At 60.3% G+C, this 17,569-nt stretch overlaps 1 protein-coding gene across 1 annotated transcript in view; it reads left to right on the forward strand.

Annotated features, from left to right (window-relative positions):
- Nucleotides 1-17,569, forward strand: part of FER1L5 (fer-1 like family member 5) — an 84,750-nt gene that overhangs the window by 66,620 nt on the left and 561 nt on the right. The window contains exons 41-52 of the mRNA XM_074939910.1: nucleotides 3,415-3,570; nucleotides 4,340-4,431; nucleotides 7,731-7,901; nucleotides 8,778-8,926; nucleotides 9,450-9,589; nucleotides 10,355-10,443; nucleotides 10,884-10,979; nucleotides 13,520-13,661; nucleotides 14,533-14,632; nucleotides 15,009-15,205; nucleotides 15,757-15,866; nucleotides 16,748-16,895. Of these exons, the coding sequence (XP_074796011.1) occupies nucleotides 3,415-3,570; nucleotides 4,340-4,431; nucleotides 7,731-7,901; nucleotides 8,778-8,926; nucleotides 9,450-9,589; nucleotides 10,355-10,443; nucleotides 10,884-10,979; nucleotides 13,520-13,661; nucleotides 14,533-14,632; nucleotides 15,009-15,205; nucleotides 15,757-15,866; nucleotides 16,748-16,895 (1,590 nt within the window). The remainder of the gene's footprint in view (nucleotides 1-3,414; nucleotides 3,571-4,339; nucleotides 4,432-7,730; nucleotides 7,902-8,777; nucleotides 8,927-9,449; nucleotides 9,590-10,354; nucleotides 10,444-10,883; nucleotides 10,980-13,519; nucleotides 13,662-14,532; nucleotides 14,633-15,008; nucleotides 15,206-15,756; nucleotides 15,867-16,747; nucleotides 16,896-17,569) is intronic.

Below are 17,569 nucleotides of genomic sequence, written 5' to 3' on the forward strand. Positions count from 1 at the left end.
AGTGACATCATCTTGGTTCGTTCTTCACTAACTCCCCACCCAAGGAAGAAGGCTGCTGGCAACACCTGAGAAAGAAAGAGATTGAGCTGGAATTGGAGGGCTGAGCCCAGATTGAGATTGGAGGGCTGAGCCCAGACCTCAGATTGTGTGTTGGCTTTTATTTGCTAGGTAATCTGCTTTGATCTGTTTGCTATACCTCAGAATCACTTAAAATCTACCTTTTGTAGTTAATCAACTTGATTTTGTTTTGTCAAAAGCCCAGTGTGTGGAATTCCTAATTGGGGGGCAAAAAGCTGTTGCAAATCTCTCTCCACATTGAGGGAGGGAGTGAGTTTCATGAGCTCATGCTGTGCAATTCTCTGTGCAATGTAGGATGGTACAATTTTGGGTTTGCACTCCAGAGGGGGATGGACACTTGAGTTCTGGGCAGTTCCTTAGCTGAGCATTCCCATGCAGAACTGAACTCAGCATCTGTGTGTGAAGCTGCAGTTGGGTGTATATGTGTGATGGGTTGGATCACACAAACCCCCTGGGGGCTGCCAACTGATGTGCCAAGACTACTTCTGCCCCTGCTTTCCCTGCCCTCTCAGCTGGGGACTTCAGCCCCTGCCTGGTTTGAGCCAGACGCTCTAGTCTGCTGCAAACCCAGACCCAGGTCTGAACCACGTCCCCTAACAGCTGTAGGCTTAAACTGAAAGCAGCTGAAGAGGTGTTCCTGTCTTTAACACTCAGATGCTCAACTCCCAGTGGGGTCCAAACCTAAATAAATCCGTTTTACCTTGTATAAATCTTATACAGGGTAAACTCATAAATTGTTTGCCCTCTATAACACTGATAGAGAGATGTGCACAGCTGTTTGCCCCCCCCAAGTATTAATACATACTCTCGGTTAATTAACAAGTAAAAAGTGATTTTAATAAATACAGAAAGTAGGATTTAAGTGGTTCAATAGTAACAGACAGAACAAAGTGAATTACCGAGCAAAATAAAATAGAACACGCAGGTCTATGCCTAATACTGTAAGAAAACCGAATACAGATAAAAACCTCACCCAGTAAGCTTCCTTTTACGTCTGGGTCCAGCAATCAGTCACACCCCCTGTAGGTGCTGTCCTTTGTTCCAGTTTCTGTCAGGTATCCTTGGGGGTGGAGAGGCTATCTCTTGAGCAAGCTGAAGACAAAATGGAGGGGTCTCCCACAGACTTAAATAGACTTTCATAGAATCATAGACTATCAGGGTTGGAAGGGACCTCAGGAGGTCATCTAGTCCAACCCCCTGCTCAAAGCAGGACCAATCCCCAACTAAATCAAGCCTGACCTTAAAAACCTCTAAGGAAGGAGATTCCACCACCTCCCTAGGTAACGCATTCCAGTGCTTCACCACCCTCCTAGTGAAAAAGTTTGTCCTAATATCCAACCTAAACCTCCCCCGCTGCAACTTGAGACCATTACTCCTTGTTCTGTCATCAGCTACCACTGAGAACAGTCCAGATCCATCCTCTTTGGAACCCCCTTTCAGGTAGTTGAAAGCAGCTATCAAATCCCCCCTCATTCTTCTCTTCCGCAGACTAAACAATCCCAGTTCCCTCAGCCTCTCCTCATAAGTCATGTGTTCCAGACCCCTAATCATTTTTGTTGCCCTCTGCTGAACTCTTTCCAATTTTTCCACATCCTTCTTGTAGTGTGGGGCCCAAAACTGGACACAGTACTCCAGATGAGGCCTCACCAATGCCGAATAGAGGGGAACGATCACGTCCCTCGATCTGCTGGGTCCTTTCTCTTGTGGGTGGAGACCCACCCCTCTCTCTCCTATGCAATGTCCAGCTCTAAGATGGAGTTTTGGAGTCACATGGGCAAGTCACATGTCCATGCATGACTCAATTTTTACAGGCAGCAGCCATTGCTTACCTGCTACCTTGAACGTCCTCATGTAGACTTCTTATGTGGATTGGAGCCTTCCAAGATCCATTGTCCCTTAAGTGCTTCTTGATTGGGCACTTAATTTGCACATGCCTTTCTCAAGAAGCTGACCAAATGCTTTACAAAGGCTACTTAAAAATCAAGCAAGTACACAGCTGTCATAAACCTACAGCTAAGGGTAGCATAAAATCCCTCCTTTGACTGTAAAGGGTTAAGAAGCTCAGATAACCTGGTTGGCACCAGACCAAAAGGACCAATAAAGGGAGAAGATACTTTCAAATCTGTGGGGGAAGGTTTTTATTTTGGGTTTGGGTGTTCTCTCCGGAGACAAAGAGAGAGACCAAGCAAGTAATCTAGCTCCTAATGAATGATACATCTAAACTTACAGAAATAGTAAGTAATAGCAAGGAAATGCGTTAGATTATCTTTTGTTTTAGCTTGTGAATTTTCCCTGTGCTAAGAGGGAGGTTTATCCCTGTTTTTTGTAACTTTGAAGTTTTGCCTAGAGGGGAATCCTCTATGTTTTAAATCTTATTACCCTGTAAAATTACCTTCCATCCTGATTTTACAGAGGTGTTTCTTTTACTTTTTTTTTCTTTATAATAAAGTTCTGGTTTTTAAGAATCTGATTGGTTTTTAGTGTCCTAAAAACCCAAGGGTCTGGTCTGTGCTCACCTGGTTTACCTATTTGATTGGTAGATTATTCTCAAGCCTCCCCAGGAAAGGGGATGAAGGGGCTTGGGGGGATATTTTGGGGAAACAGGAACTCCAAGTGGTCCTTTTCCTGAATCTTTGTCGAACTCACTTGGTGGTGGCAGCAGTACTCATCCAAGGACAAGGAAGGATTTGTGCCTTGGAGAAGTTTGTGACCTAAGCTGGTAGAAATAAGCTTAGGGGGTCTTTCATGCAGGTCCCCACATCTGTACCCTAGAGTTCAGAGTGGGAGGGAACCCTGACAACAGCCAATATTCATAACTTTGAATAAAAAAATGATACATGCATACAAATAGGATGAATAGATTCAGTAGATCAGAACCTTTACAGAGATATGTTACATGGTATATGTAGCATAAAACATATTCTAGTTATTCCGTATATACATTCATAAGCATATTTCCATAGGGTACCATCACAATATGTGCTGGAGGGGGCTTGAGGGCTTGTCTCAGCAGTACAGTGTGAAAGGAAGCCCAGGCTGGTAGGTCAGGCAGGCTCAGTGGTACGCCAGTTCCAAGTGGCACCCTGGGGGAAACCCATCGCACCCACCATCCAGGGCCAGGCATGCCAGCCGGCACCGTGACCCTCCTCCATCAGCCCTGATCTCTGAGCACAGCCGCTGGCCCCGTACCCAGCCCCTGCCTGCTCCGGTCTCTGAGCACAACAGTACGAGTAGCACCGTTCCCAACAGGGAATGGGCCCCAGATGCTCAGGGATCAAGACTCCGTCAATCCAGTATCTGAGCAGCTAGAAGTCATGTGGATTGGCTTGTTTGCAGGGACTCTTCCAGATCTACCCACTGCCGGAGGACCCCAGCTCCCCACCACCGCCGCGCCAGTTCCAGGAGCTGCCCAAAAGCCAACCCCAGAAGTGTCTGGTCCGGGTTTACATCATCCGGGCCTTTAACCTCCCGCCAAAGGATAGGAACGGCCTGGTAATTGCCCAGTTCCCAGGTCTTCTCACCCGCTTTGCACACTGGTTCCCCCCCACCCCGCACCCACTCCCTGTGGCACTGGGACAAAGCTCCTTGGGCTGGTGCACTCCCCTGGAAGAGTATCAACAGTGCCCTAATAAAGCCACGTCCGGGAGTTTCAGATCCGGGGCCACTACTGTGCTAAAAGCAGCCGCAGCGGTGCTGGAACTAGGGGTGCTGAGGGTGTGGTAGCTCCCCCTGGCTTGAAGTAGTAATAACAACCAAATACATGGGTTCCGCTTTCAGCACCCCACTCTAAAAATAGTTCCAGCCCCCCTGAGTGGCCACGTAGACATGCCTGCTTGGCTCTGACACCTGACGAAGGGAAGGGTCTCAGAGCCTGGGCTCCAGCCCCGCTGTCGTGTGAGCCTGTAGACCCAGCCCTGCAGCGTGGTGGTTTGCCGTGTGGCTGTACCCTAAGGGACCTGACAATCCAGAGTCCCACTCCTGGAGGCACTTGGCCAGTTCCAAGGGGTTAATTGCTACCCCAGTAGTCCAGTTCTGACTGATGCCGCAGCCGTGTCCCAGCCGGCCCTGTTCCCGGGTCCTGTCGGGGAGAGATCAGCTTGTGCTCCTCAAGCTTCAGTCCAGTGCCTAGGCCCATCTGACACAGCCTGGGAGCCCCTTTCTGGCTCCGCTTCCACCCCCCAATTCCTGGATGTGACAAGAACAGGGTGTGGCACTAAGGGGATGTTTATTAACTGCCCCTTCTTGGCTGTGCCCCTTGCAGTGCGACCCCTACGTGAGGGTCACCCTGGGCAAGAAGAAGCTGGGGGACAGAGACCAGTATCTGCCCAACACCCTGGAACCTGTCTTCGGCAGGTAAGTCCAGTCGGCAGCTCTCCAGAACCCCAGGGCAGCTCAGGGTCTAAACCCTGCCCACCCCGCCCTGAGCTCTGCGGATCACCGAGCAGCCTGGAGGGAACAGGTCAGAGTGGAGGGAACATGGCCTGGTAGTGGGCAAAAGATGGGGGGCACACCCCTTCCCTCCAGGATGCATGCTCTCAGTGCCTGCGAGGATGGTGTCTGTAAGAGCCAGCTGAGGTCACTCAGGGTGAACTGCAAACAGAACGGGGCAGTCAAACCGCAAACGCTGGTGGATATTCCAATAATAGATTTACCCAGCCAGCCCAAAACAGCCTCTGTATCACCTCCCTGGTCACCCAGATGTCCAAACAACACAGTTCCCTTAAAGTAGCCAGCCTCAGGTCTCCATCCAGACACACCTGTCAGGTATGATAGTGATTACTGAAAATCTTGTCTCACCATATAAAAGAAAAGGGTCTTCCAATCCCAGAGGATCAGCCACACACCCAGGTCCAATTATAACTTAGATTTTACCCAAAATACACGCTTATAGCCAATCCTTGTTAACTAAACTAAAATTTATTAAAAAAGAAAAGAGAGAGAGTGTTGGTTAAAAGATCAATATCCAGACAGATTTGAGTTCAATTCTTGAGGTTCAGATACAGAGCAGAGATGAGCTTGTAGTTGACAAAAGGCCTTTTAGATATAGGTTTCAGAGTAACAGCCATGTTAGTCTGTATTCGCAAAAAGAAAAGGAGTACTTGTGGCACCTTAGAGACTAACCAATTTATTTGATGCATCCGATGAAGTGAGCTGTAGCTCACGAAAGCTTAAGCTCTAAGATGCCACAAGTACTCCTTTTCTTTTAGAAATAGTTCATCGGTTATAGTCCAATGTCCGTATTCAGGGTGACTCCAGTCAGTGACTGGGGATCTCAATCCTTATGGCTCAGGGTTTCCCCTTCTTGAAACCCAGAGCAGATCAGAGATGAAGCAGGATCATGTCCCAGGGTTTTTATACATTTCCAGCAGCCTTTTGGCCTGAGAAGACAAGAGGCTCAACTTCCCTTCTCCCAGACATCACGGCAATTAGCCCAGGGTCATTTATCCAGTAAACCGGGGTGGCCAACCTGAGCCTGCGAAGGAGCCAGAATTTACCCATGTCCCTTGCCAAAGAGCCCCAGTGATACGTCAGCAGCCCCCCATCAGCTCCACCCCACCCGCTCCCAGCGCCTCCCGCCCACCGGCAGCCCCACCGCGCAGCGCCTCCCCCTCCCTCCCCACACCAACTGACCAGCTGTTCTATGGGGTGCAGGAGGCTCTGGGAGGGAGGGGGAGTGAGGGCACGGCAGGCTTAGGGGAAGGGGTGGAGTGGGAGCAGGGCCAGGGGTTGAGCAGGGAGCCCCCCCCTCCCCCGGCCCATTGGAAAGGTGGCACCTGTCGCTCCAGCCCCGGAGTCGGTGCCTAGACAAGGAGCCGCCTCTTAACTCCTGAAGAGCCGCACATGGCTCCAGGGGCCCAGGTTGGCCTCCCCCGTGTTAGTTCAGACACCGGTTACCACAACCTTCCAAGAGCCAGAGAGACAAAGATACTATTGCACTCAAGTGGCTCCCTAAACGTTAATACCCCTCTTTCGATCTTTGACTCAAAGCCACAGCCATAGACAAGACTCGTTTGCTTCATCACAAGCCCTGAGCAAACAGCTCCCCTTCTCTCTCTGACAAGGCCGGCTGCAGTTCACAGCTCGGTTCATTTCCATCTCTTCCTAACCCGTCTCTAAAGCTCGGCCCTGGGTCAGGTCAGTCTGGGAGTTCATTAACTCTTTCTGGCCCTGTCACCTTTCAATGAGATATTATATTACACTCCGAACGTCACACCCGGTCCCGGTAGTGGGCAAAAGGACAGGTGGGCACACCCCTTCCCTCCAGGGTGCATGCTCTCAGTGCGTTGACAGAGACACCAGGCCGCCTTTTCAAAACAAGGCAGCAATGTCATCTGGCTACAGAATCTGAGCCCCCTTAGGTTAGCAGAGGGTGGCTGAGAGGGGGAGCCGTGGAATTGACAAGGGGGTCAATTTCACCGCTGGTAGGGTCCCTGTTTTGAAACTGAGGGTGGGGGTTCCAGCTGTGAGCCCCAGCAGCGCTCCCAGCCAGAGCCAGGTGCTGTCCGGGCTCTCAGCTCCCCACTGCCCACAGAGCTCCCCTGCCCGGGCTGCAGCTGGGAGCTTGGCACCAAACCGAGAGCCTGGGCTCTCAGCCCCCCGCACCTGGCCCTCCTGCCCCTGTTAAGTTGGTGCAAGTGCTCCAGGTGAGGATGTGCCCCACCGACAGACGGGGCAGGGCAGTGTGAACATGAAAAAACACAGTAATTCCTGCAGTGCTGTAACACATGTCAACACAGGTCAACACAGGTCTCACACAGGTCACCTCAGCTGTGTAGTGTGGACATGGCCTCTGTCTAGGTCAGAGCCCTGTGTCGCTGGGTGTGTCTACACTGCAAAATAATCCCCACAGCAGCAGCAAGTCTGGCTTTCGGGGGGGCGTCTCAGCCCGAGCTCCAGCCCACGTGGGAACGTCTGCGGGGCTGGTTAGCTCCACAGCACGACCCCTGTGATCCCGAGTGCGTCGCGCCAGGCTCTGCTACTCGCTGCCACTGGTGGGTTTTTACAGTGTAGACGTACAATGTGAGCTCAGCTCTTCCCCCAGCCACCTGCCTCCTGTCTCCTCCAACTGGGCTTTGCTTCCCTGCAGAGAGGGGGGAATCTCCTTCCTCATGGCTGTGCTCAGGAGCAGCGAATGTCCAGGCCTCACCTGCCATTCACAGGTGCAGGCTCCGGTCAGTTTGTGATGGCTCTGGGCTCTAACCAGGCTGCTGTGGGAGCCAAACGCCGGTCCCACCTCTTTACAGTCAGTGCAGAGCCCAGAGGGAAACTGAGGGCACATAAACCCACATTCGGCCTGGAGCTTGGCCCTGCTGAGCCGTGCTCTGAATGCGCCGAGAAGCGTTTCCCTTGCAGTGTGCAGCTGGCTTGCGTGCAGAGGGGGCAGAGGTGGGATGGCTGGGCCCGTGCCAGGCCTGGCCCGGAGCTAGAGAGCTGGAGTGTCTGGTGGCAGTAAAGCCCCAAGACCATCTCCTCCTGCCAGGGACTCGCTGTGGGGTGTGACCTTTCCCCAGGCTCTGGGCCTCCCCAGTCCCCCAGGGCTCTGGCCCAGGCAGGTGGAAGGGCAGGAGGGAAGGCGGAGCTGAGGCCAAGAGCCCTCGGGCCGCAGAGCGACCTCCCGTCCCTTTCTTTGCCCCCACCCACCGTCCCGTCAGGATGTTTGAGCTCCCGTGCACCCTCCCACGGGAGAAGGACTTGCAGATCTCGCTCTTTGACTACGACCTCGTCCTCCCCGACCAGAAGATAGGGGCCACCAGCATCGACCTGGAGAACCGACTCCTGTCCCGCTTCCGGGCCAACTGCGGGCTGCCCCAGTCCTACTGCATGTGAGTGGCCAGCACCCTCCCCCGCCTCCCCCCAGCTGAGCCAGGGCAAGGCCGGAGTCTTTCCCTGCCATCTGGGCTGTGGAGCTGGGGCAGAGCCTCCCCACCCAGAGGATTTCAGCCTGCGTCGGTGCCCAGGCCCTCGGGAGCCAACCACCGTGACCCGGGCAGAGGCAGGCTCCTGGGTCTGCACAGTGGGCATTGGGCCCAGTGTGATCGGGGCACCAGGGCTAGATGCACCCCGGTACTTATCTGGCCCTGCTGCAGAAGTGATGGGGTCCCTTGGCCTCTCCCAGCAATACACAGGTCAGCCCATAGCAGGGGTCTGGCCCTGTGTGCACACAAATCTCCTCGCTCCCCAGGGAGCTGCAGGGGGCTGCTGTGCCGGACGAGGGGGGCAGAGGTTAGGGATGGGGAGAGCACTGGGGAACGCAGCATGGGGGTGCCATAAGGAGGGCAATGGTGCAGGGGTGAGAATCGGATGATGAGCATGGAGGAGGGCTCAGGGACAGACCAGTCCCAGCCTCACTTGCACTGGGGGTCACTCGGGAGCCCCCGCCCATGGTTAGAGCACAGGACAACCAGCCAGGAGCTGGGATCTGCTCCCAGCAATGTCACTGCCCTGCTGCGCACCCTTGGGCGATCCCAGCCCTACTCTGTGCCTCAGTTTCCCCTCTGGGGACAATACTGCCCAGCCCTGACATGAGTTCCAGGGATGAAATGCACACACATTGCTGCCCATAGAGTGTGCCCTAATCCTGGCACAGCTGGCCCCGTGGGGTCTGAGAGCTGAGCCCAAGCTTCAGCGTAGCCGGTTAAAATGCACCCATCTCCCTGGCCTCTCACTGATCCCTGCTGCCTCCCTTCCCCCACCCCCAGTTCTGGCCCCTGTCAGTGGCGAGACCAGCTCCTCCCCACCCAGTTACTGGAGAACTTTGCTAAGATGAAGAATCTGGCTCTGCCCGAGTTCAGCGCAGAGGGAGGCAAAGCCACCTTCATGGGCAGGGCCTTCGAGCTGGTGCAGTTTGGTGAGTGCCCAGAGTCCCCAGGAGAGACAAGTCAGACCCTGTCCCTGGGTGCTGGGGGCCCCTTGGCAGGACACGGGTTCCCGGGGCTGGGATACAGGGCTCTGTGGGCCCCTTGGCAGGACACGGGTTCCCAGGGCACTGCGAGCCTCTGGGCGGGACACAGGGTTCCCGGGGCACTGCAATCCCTGCCATCAAAGGACTGCAGGGTTTCTCTATAGCTGTTTCCCTGCAGCCAGCCCATGCGGCGGGGGCCAGGACCCAGGCCCAGGGATTGGGATTTGGAGGCCTGGCTGCTGCAGGGAGTGCGAGCTGGGCATGGCCCTGGGGACGCTGAGCAAGGAGCAGCCTGAATGGGCTGCACTGGGTGGGCGAGGCCCAGGGGTCCACTGGGAAATGGGGGGTGGGGGAGGATGCTAAGGGAATCGGGGCAGCTGGGAGATGATGTTGGCAGAAGGGAGCGACGGGAACCCCCCATCCCCCCGTGCCCCACATCTCTCTGCTGTCCTTGGCTTCCCTGTCTCAGAGAGCAAGGTCCCTGCACACGGTCACCTGGGCCCCCCGAGAGAGCGCCTGGCCCTGCACCTGCTCCGCACCTGCGGGCTGGTCCCCGAGCACCTGGAGACCAGGACGCTGCACCACAGCATCCAGCCCGGCATCGACCAGGTAGGGCACCAGAGCGGTGAGCCTGGCCCCACACCAGCGCCCCCAAAGCCACTGCAACCGGATGTGGGGAAGCAGCTTTCCTGGGACAAACCCGGAAAACCGGGTCTGTCACATGGGATGAGGGCCCGTGCCCTTGGTGGGCTGCCCAGCGCGGGCACGGAGCGCGGAGCCAGGGCTGACGGTTACAGCCGACGGGGCCAGTGGGAAGGGTGCAGGCAGCTCAGAGACCTGAGCCGTGAAATGGCTGCATGAGCAGGGTGCCCCGGGATCCCAGCTGCCCCAGCTCTGTGGGTGCAGGTCTAGGCTGCCCCTCCCTGCGTGAGGTGTTTGCGCCGCGTGTGTACGCCCGGAAACGTGTGTGGGTGTGAGAGAGCTGGGCAGTGGGACTGCGTGCGTGTGTGTACATGCGGGGTGGGGGTTATTTTGGCAGGGGGACACATGGCCCCACACACCAGCTGGCCGAGAGCCGTGCAGGGAGCTGATGGAGCCGCGGGGGAGGACGGGAGGTTCGTTGTTGTTTGAGGAGGCTGCATCCTCCCCCAGGCGCTGGAGCGGGAGGATCCCTCCCCAGGAACGGCAGCTCCTGGGAGCTCAGCCCCCAGGCCCCAGAGGAGCCCTGTGACATCCCTGGCCTGGCCAGTGGGGGAGCGAGACGGCCGGCGAGCGCTCAGGGGTGACACTGGCAGGGGGGCTCGGCGCAGGGCGAGGAGCTGGCCTGGGCTTGGGCTCGTGTCAACAAGTTGCCTGCTCCTGTCTGCTCGGCAGGGGAAGCTGCAGATGTGGGTGGACATTTTCCCAGAGAGCTTTGGCCCCCCAGGCCCTGCCTTCGACATCACCCCACGGAAGCCCAAACGGTGAGTGGGACAAATCCCTCGCTGCCCTGGGCAGGCGAACCCTGGCACACCGCAAACCCAGCACGCCCAGGAGAGAGCTGGGATCTCTGGGGCAGTGTGCAGCCCCACAGAGCCTGGCCACGCCCCAGCTCCCCAGCCTGACACGGTGAGCACCGGGGCCACGCCCCAGCCCTGGCCATGCCCATCTGCAGCTCCTTCCCTGAAGTGTGACCCCTGCTCTGGGCACACTCTCCCCTTCAGTCCCGCGGGTTTGGGAGAGGTCAGTGGAGTCTCCCATTGCCCGGGGGCTCCCGGGTCCTCTGTGTTCTCCATGTTCCTGCGGCCCCAGCCAGCCCTCCAGAGCCCAGGCCCATAGGCAGCCTGAGCGCACCAGCCCCCAGCCCCCCCAGGCTGTGTCCAGCTTCCAACCAGCCAAAGCTGCCCGCGCTGCCCCTCCCTAGGTACGAGCTGCGCTGCATCGTCTGGAACACGCGGGACGTGGATCTGCAGGACACCAGCATCACGGGGCAGAGGATGAGCGACATCTACGTGAAAGGGTGAGGGCCTGCCGCCTGCACCCTCGGGCCCCAGGGAGCCCAAGCCATGGGCCCTCGCGACGCCCGGTGCGGATGAAACGGGGCTGGAGCCAGTGACATGGAGGCTGAGATAACGGACAGGCTGAGAGCAGCAGCTCCTGTTCTACACTCTTCCCACACACAGCCCCGCTGGTGCCTGGCCGCTCAATTCCAGCCCGCAGCCCCTGGGGCTGCCCACCCCCTCCCCACCCTGCCGGTGCCCCTCGCTCCCGACCCGCAGCCCCCGGCTGTCCCTGCGGCTCCCCATCCCCACACCCTCCTTGCCAGTGCCCCTCGCTCCCGAACCACAGCCCCCGGCTGACCCTGCGGCTCCCCATCCCCACACCCTCCTTGCCGGTGCCCCTTGCTCCCGACCCGCAGCCCCCGGCTGTCCTTGCAACTCCCCATCCCCACACCCTCCTTGCCGGTGCCCCTCGCTCCCGACCCGCAGCCCCCGGCTGTCCTTGCAACTCCCCATCTCCACACCCTCCTTGCCGGTGCCCCTCGCTCCCGACCCGCAGCCCCCGGCTGTCCCTGCGGCTCCCCATCCCCACACCCTCCTTGCCGGTGCTCTTCACTCCCGACCCACAGCCCCCGGCTGTCCCAGCCCTGGGCTGCCCAAACACATGGCTCTGCCGGTGTCCCCAGTGCTGACCCCTGGTAGCATTGAAGGTAAGTCTCTCTACATAGCTCAGTGGGTCTCCAGTGGGTTGATGCTGGCAGGTGCGGGAATCGCTGGCTGCTGAGTATCAATATGGATCTTGGTTCCTTTCTCTGAGACTTGTCTTGCTCTGAGGGTGTTGAATCAGGACTTTAGCTGAGTGCTCTGGGGCCCAGCCAATGTGCTCTTGGGTCTGTCATTAGCTGGCTGCTTCTGCTCCCGGCGCCTGGCGGGCAGGCAGTGGCGGAGATGCTATCAAAGGCCCTGAGCCAACAACCACCTGCATAAGAGCAAGCCCCCAAGGTCTGTGCTGGTTGTCGACAGCCGGCCGTTCCTGGGACTGCACTGGTAGAGAGACTGGGACATCCCAGCCCCTGGGCAGATGCTGCCTGAGGGAGGTGGGGGTTTGGGGGAAGGGGGTGGCGTGGGAGTGGGGCCCAGGGCAGAGCGGGGGCTCAAGCACCCCCCCAGGAACACCAGAAGTCAGTGCCTATGGGAGCAGGATGTCTCTGGATTTCTCCCAAGCTCCAGCCGCTCTGGGCCCCTCCTGAGCAGAGCCGGCCCGTCTAGCACAGAGCTAGAAAGGGGGAAAGGCAGGAGGCCCCGACCCGAGAGGCCTGACCCAGGAGCAGTGGAGGATTCTGCCTTGTTCCAACCCCCCCAGCTCCTCCCAACCCTCAGGTCCTGCACATGGCCCTTCCCATCGGCTCTGCACGCCCCACCATGCATGGGCTAGCTGGGAAGGGAATGGAGGACGGGCGTGTGTGATGGGGTAGTCTGCCCCTTAGGGGCAGTGCTGCCCACTGGTCAGTCCACCCCACCCCTGGCACGGCTCTTTCAGAGCCGAAAGGCCTGATTATGGACACAAGGACCTGGGCGATGTGGGGAGATGGGAAGTAGGGCGGGAACCTGGTACTGTTTCTTTAAGGGCCTGGGCCCAGGAGCCTCGCAGAGTGGGCGGGGCCAGGCTTCCCTCTCTCCCAGCCAATGGGGGGTGAGCTGGGAGAAGGGGCCAGTATAAATGCTGCCTCCCCGGGCAGGGCAGAGGTTTGCAGTTGCTGGGGGTGCAAGGAGGCTCCGGCAGGGTCTGCGTTAGCCGGGGGCCGACTCCAGCCAGAGCCGCCTGCCAAGCCCTGGGAGCCTGAGGACTGAGTGGGGCCAGGCCAGCTGCGGGGGTGACAAGTGCTTGAGCTCCCCAGCTTTGGGGGCAGGGCTGGGGCTCCCGCTGTATGGAGATTTGGAGACGGAGCGAGACCCTGGAGGGCCCTGGCCACAGGGCTGAGGGGGCCGGCGTCAGAGGCAGCCTGGGACCCAGAACCCTTCTGTTTTGCTGGGACGCTTTGTCATAAACCCACTTCCGATGGTGTCATGGCTATTGACAGTGACAGGGACAGGTCGCGGGCAGCAAACAAACTTCACAGAAGCCTTGACCTGTCCGTGACTGTTGCTAAAAATGGCGGGGCTGAGGGGGGCGAATGACTCAAGCCCACAGGGAGGGGAGAGAGCCCCAGCCCGTTGTGTGGGGGAGAGGGGTCCAGCACCTGCCACCGTTGTGGCTGACAGCTCCAGGGGACCCCCAGCAGCAGCTCCGAGCTCTGAGGTGTCTGCCACCCAGAAGCTCCAGGGCATTCCCCCCGCTGCCCGGGAGCTCCACGTCCTCCATCCCGCGTCGCATGGTGAGGCAGGGTGGGTGCAGCAAGGCAGGGCGGGGCAGGGTGCCGTGTTGCACAGCGAGGCAGGGCTGAGAGTGGGTGCAGTGGGGCAGTGGGGCAGGGCGGGTGCCGTGTCACACAGCGGGGCAGGGTGCTGTGGGACCCGCATGCCCTCCATTCACACGCCGGCCTCGGGCTCCTGGTTGCAGGTGGCTGGATGGCCTGGAGGAGGAGAGGCAGAGAACCGATGTGCACTACAGGTCGCTGGGAGGAGAGGGCAACTTCAACTGGAGGTTCATCTTCCCCTTCGAGTTCCTGCCCATGGAGCAGGTCTGTGTCCTGCCCAGGAAGGTGGGTACTGCTCGCCTTGGGCATCCGCTTCCCTGCGCCAGCACGGCCTGCTCTGCCCTGCTATGGCCCCACACCCATCACTGCTGTTCCGAGGGGCAGGTAGGGTCCAGGCTGTGTTTCAGGCGGGCCAGTCCCCCCAGCAGTTTGAACCCGATGCCTGTAGTGCCCCTGGCCGGAGTCCCAGTGTGCTCCGCTGCCTGCCTGGGGCATGGGCTCCTGCCCTAAATCTGCCCCTCTGCGGCCAGCTTCCTCCAGCCTGTCTCCTGCTCCGGGTCTGTCCTCGCCCACCCTGGCCGGAACTGTGACCCTGCTGACCGTCTTTGGGGCTGGGCTGCTGGGCAGAGCGCTGGCCATGCCGGGGGAAAGGGATTGTCAGTGCTGCCACCTTGTGTGTGGGGAGGGCATCGCAGCAGCTGGCCCTACCCTGACTGCCAGCATCATGCAGCCTGACCTGCCACCTCCCATAACGACCTCCCCTGGGCATCCCTGGGAGCCCCAGCCCCTGCATTAGGCTGGAAGGCTGCAGATGTGCACTAACGGGGGGGGGGGGGGTGTTTCCATTTGCGAGCCCACCTCTGAGCAGCACCCTGAGCCTCTGCTGGGGCATTAACCCTTCAAAGGCTGCAGACCTATAAACAGCCATTCATTTGGCTGGCAACTTGGTAAGTGCCCCAGCAGCCTGGCACTTCCTCCCACACTGCATCCCCTTGGCAGGCCGAGTTCCGGGGCTGCCCTTTCCCCACCCAGCTGGGTCACCTGGCCCCCAGCTAGTACGTGCTGGCCACAGACGCCAGCTGGCCACAGACTCTCCGCAGCTGCCCTGCCCGCAGCCTGGGGGGACCCACTCTGCTCGCGCCCACTCTGCTCACAGGAATATCTCTGGAGCCTGGATGAGACCGTGCTGAAGGTGCCCCCCAAGCTCATCCTCCAGGTGTGGGACAACGACAAGTTCTCGGCTGACGATTTTCTCGGTGAGGCCTTTCCCCGGGCGTTTACCCTGCAGTGTGTTACGTTTGCCCTTCCCACAGGTTGCCGTAGGGCCGTCCCCTCCTCGCTAACGATCGTGTACCTTTCTGTCCCCAAGAGCAGCCCAGATGCTGCAGGGCCAAGGAAAGGCAGCCACTTCTGGGGCCCCGGTCCCTGCACAAAGCGGGAAGAGCAGCCCTGTTGGGGGGGGCTCTGAATGGATCCCCTGCTGTGAGGCGCAGCACCCTGGGATCAGCCCCATCCCTCTAGGGCAGGCAGGGCCTCTGTCAGGTCCGCTCTGGGAGCGCCCTTGGGCGGCGTGAAGGGCTCCATCGCCCTGTCCCCAGGCTGTTCCCTGCAGCTTTCTTGTGCTGCTTGCAGGGGTTCTGGAAATCAAACTGCTCAGCATGCCCTGCCCAGCCAGGCGCCCCCGGGACTGCACCCTGAAAATGCTGCAGGACGAGAGTGACTCCCCGGCCCGAGCCCGCTGCCCCAGGAGAACCTCCCTCTTCAAGCAAAGGCTCGCCCGAGGCTGGTGGCCGTGCGTGGTGCAGGAGGAGGGCAGGCAGCGGCTGTCGGTATGAGCCAGCTGGGGGCCAGCCGCAAGGACACAGGGGCCCAGAGCGGGAGGCGGGGGCTGGGCAGGGGTGAAAGTAAGTCGAGTGACTTACCGGTACTCTGGGGCCAGCTCTGGCCCCTGGAAGGGGCGGGGCCTAGGGCAGAAGGGGCGGAGTTGAGGGGGGTCAGAGCCAGCCCCAGCCCATCTTGTAAGGTAAGCTACCCACCGGGGTAGCAGCAGCAGCTCGGGGCTCTGGAGGCAATTTAAAGGGCCTGTGGCTCCAGCTACTGCTGGGAGCCCCCGGCCCTTTAAATTGCCCCCTGGGGAAGCCGGGCTGCCCCAGCACGGTGCACCGGCTCTTACCGGTACACCGTACCGGGGCGTACGGGCTTACTTTCACCTCTGGGGCTAGGGTGTCCCTGGGGGTCGGAGAACCAGAGGTTTGTGTGCGTGGTCAGGGGCACGATCCTCCTCCAGCTGCGGGCAGGTGCCGGGGAGCACTCAGCACCTCTGGCGGGGGAGGCGCCTGCCTTCTGCCGCCATGGCCCAATGCCCGCCTCGCTTCTCCAGGGGAAGATCGAGATGACGCTGGAGATGCTGACGGCCAAGGAGGCAGAAGAGCGGCCGGCTGGGAAGGGACGGGAGGAGCCGAACATGAACCCCACCCTGCAGCCCCCCGTGTAAGTGGGGGGAGCCGGCTTGGCTGTGTGTGGGGGGGGGGGTGAGGCGGAGGCAAGAGGGGGGAGCGTTACAAGGGAAACCCCCCGAATCATGCCAGGAGGATCAATAACCGAGCACATGCCCAACCACTTACTGCTCCCAAACGCCCCGTTCCCAGCGCACTAACCGGCGCCAAGGCTCCCCTGCCTCCTGGTGCCCGGTCCAGCCACGGGGCGGCAAGCAGCCCTGCTCCCCCTCATCCCCATGCCCGTCCCTGCCGCAGGAGCCGGGGTGGATCAGCCCCTGGGCCACCAGGCCTGCGCCCAGGGGGCCCCAGGAAAGATCTGCCGCCGGGCGGTGTAAGTCCAGAGCCGCGGCCTCCAGGCGGGTGGGGGAAGCCCCCAGTGGCTCCTGACCCCCCCAGAAGACTCCGGGGGGGGGAAGCCCCCGTGCCCGACCCTGGTCCCCCACGGAAGCGGGGGATGGAGGGCGGGGGAAGCCCCAGCACCTGGCCCCCTGCTCCGGCCCTGGGACTGGGGGAGCGCTCACCGCCCGCTGTGACCCCTGGCCTTGGCACAGGGACAGAGCTCCCCCACTCTTGGGGCTGTGGGGGGGGGGGGCTGCAGTGGGAGAGGTAGGAGGGGAGGGACCCTGGGTGGGAGAGGCAGAAAGGGGCGGGGCTGTGGGCGGGTCCACATGACAAAGGGGCAGGATGGCCAGCAGAAGGGGTGGGGAGGGACCCCCCCACTTGCCCTGACCCAGGGAGCACAGGGGTCACCTGGGGTAGCCCCCTCCCCACTGCTAGGGCACCGCCTGGACGGGGAGCTGAAGGCCCCAGGAAGAGCCCAGCCCCTTGCCCAGCCCCAGGGCACGGCTGCCCAACACCGTCTCCTCCCGGCAGGCGCCCAGAAGCCTCGTTCCTGTGGTTCGCGGCCCCCGTCAAGAGCCTGCGCTACGTCCTCTGGCAGCCGCACAAGTGCAAGATCATCCTGGGGGCCTCGCTGCTCCTGCTGCTGCTCCTGCTCGCCGCCTTCATCTACGCCTCCCCGGTGCGCGGCCGGCGGGGCCTGCAGCCACGGGGGGCCCACCAGAGCCCTGGGGCCGGGTGCAGGCAAAGGAGGGAGCAACCGAGCCTGCCCGGGGCAGCGGTGCCACCCTGGACGGGCCGCAGCCCGAGCCCTGCTCCCCGGGGCCGAGTTCTGGGGGGACCCCGGGGAGGGGGATCCAAAGCTCCCTGCAGGGGTCATGCAGGCACGGGGGAGCCTTGCAGCACAGGGCCCCAGGGCCTCCTGCCCTCCAGCTTGTGCCCCCACTATGCCAGGCCTGGCTTCACCTGGGCTGGGTTTACGATGGTGCCAGTGGCACTGTGGAGCTGGGCCCCGGCTCAGAAGGGGCCCCAGCCTGCTCCGCTTGCACTGTGCCCCAGGACCCCGCTGGCTCCCCCCACCCAGCCAAGGGCTCCTCTCTGCCCGCTGGCCGGACCCCAGTGCCCCTCCAGCTCCGGGCGTCTCTGCTTCCCATCACCTGTTGGGCCCACCTGTCTCCCTGGAGCTGAGCCACCTGGGACTGGTGCAGAAGCCTGGCCAGTCTCGGGGGGACAAGACCGTGAGGAGGGTTTGGCTGGGCCCCTCCAGACAACCATGTCTTGAGGGAGCCGGGCTGGGGCAGGCCCTGGCTGATGGCTTCATGCCCGAGGGGGCCGGAGCGATCCCCTGCCCCGGGA

Source organism: Natator depressus, chromosome 26 (genome assembly GCF_965152275.1).
Source record: "Natator depressus isolate rNatDep1 chromosome 26, rNatDep2.hap1, whole genome shotgun sequence".
NCBI classification, from domain to species: domain Eukaryota; kingdom Metazoa; phylum Chordata; order Testudines; family Cheloniidae; genus Natator; species Natator depressus.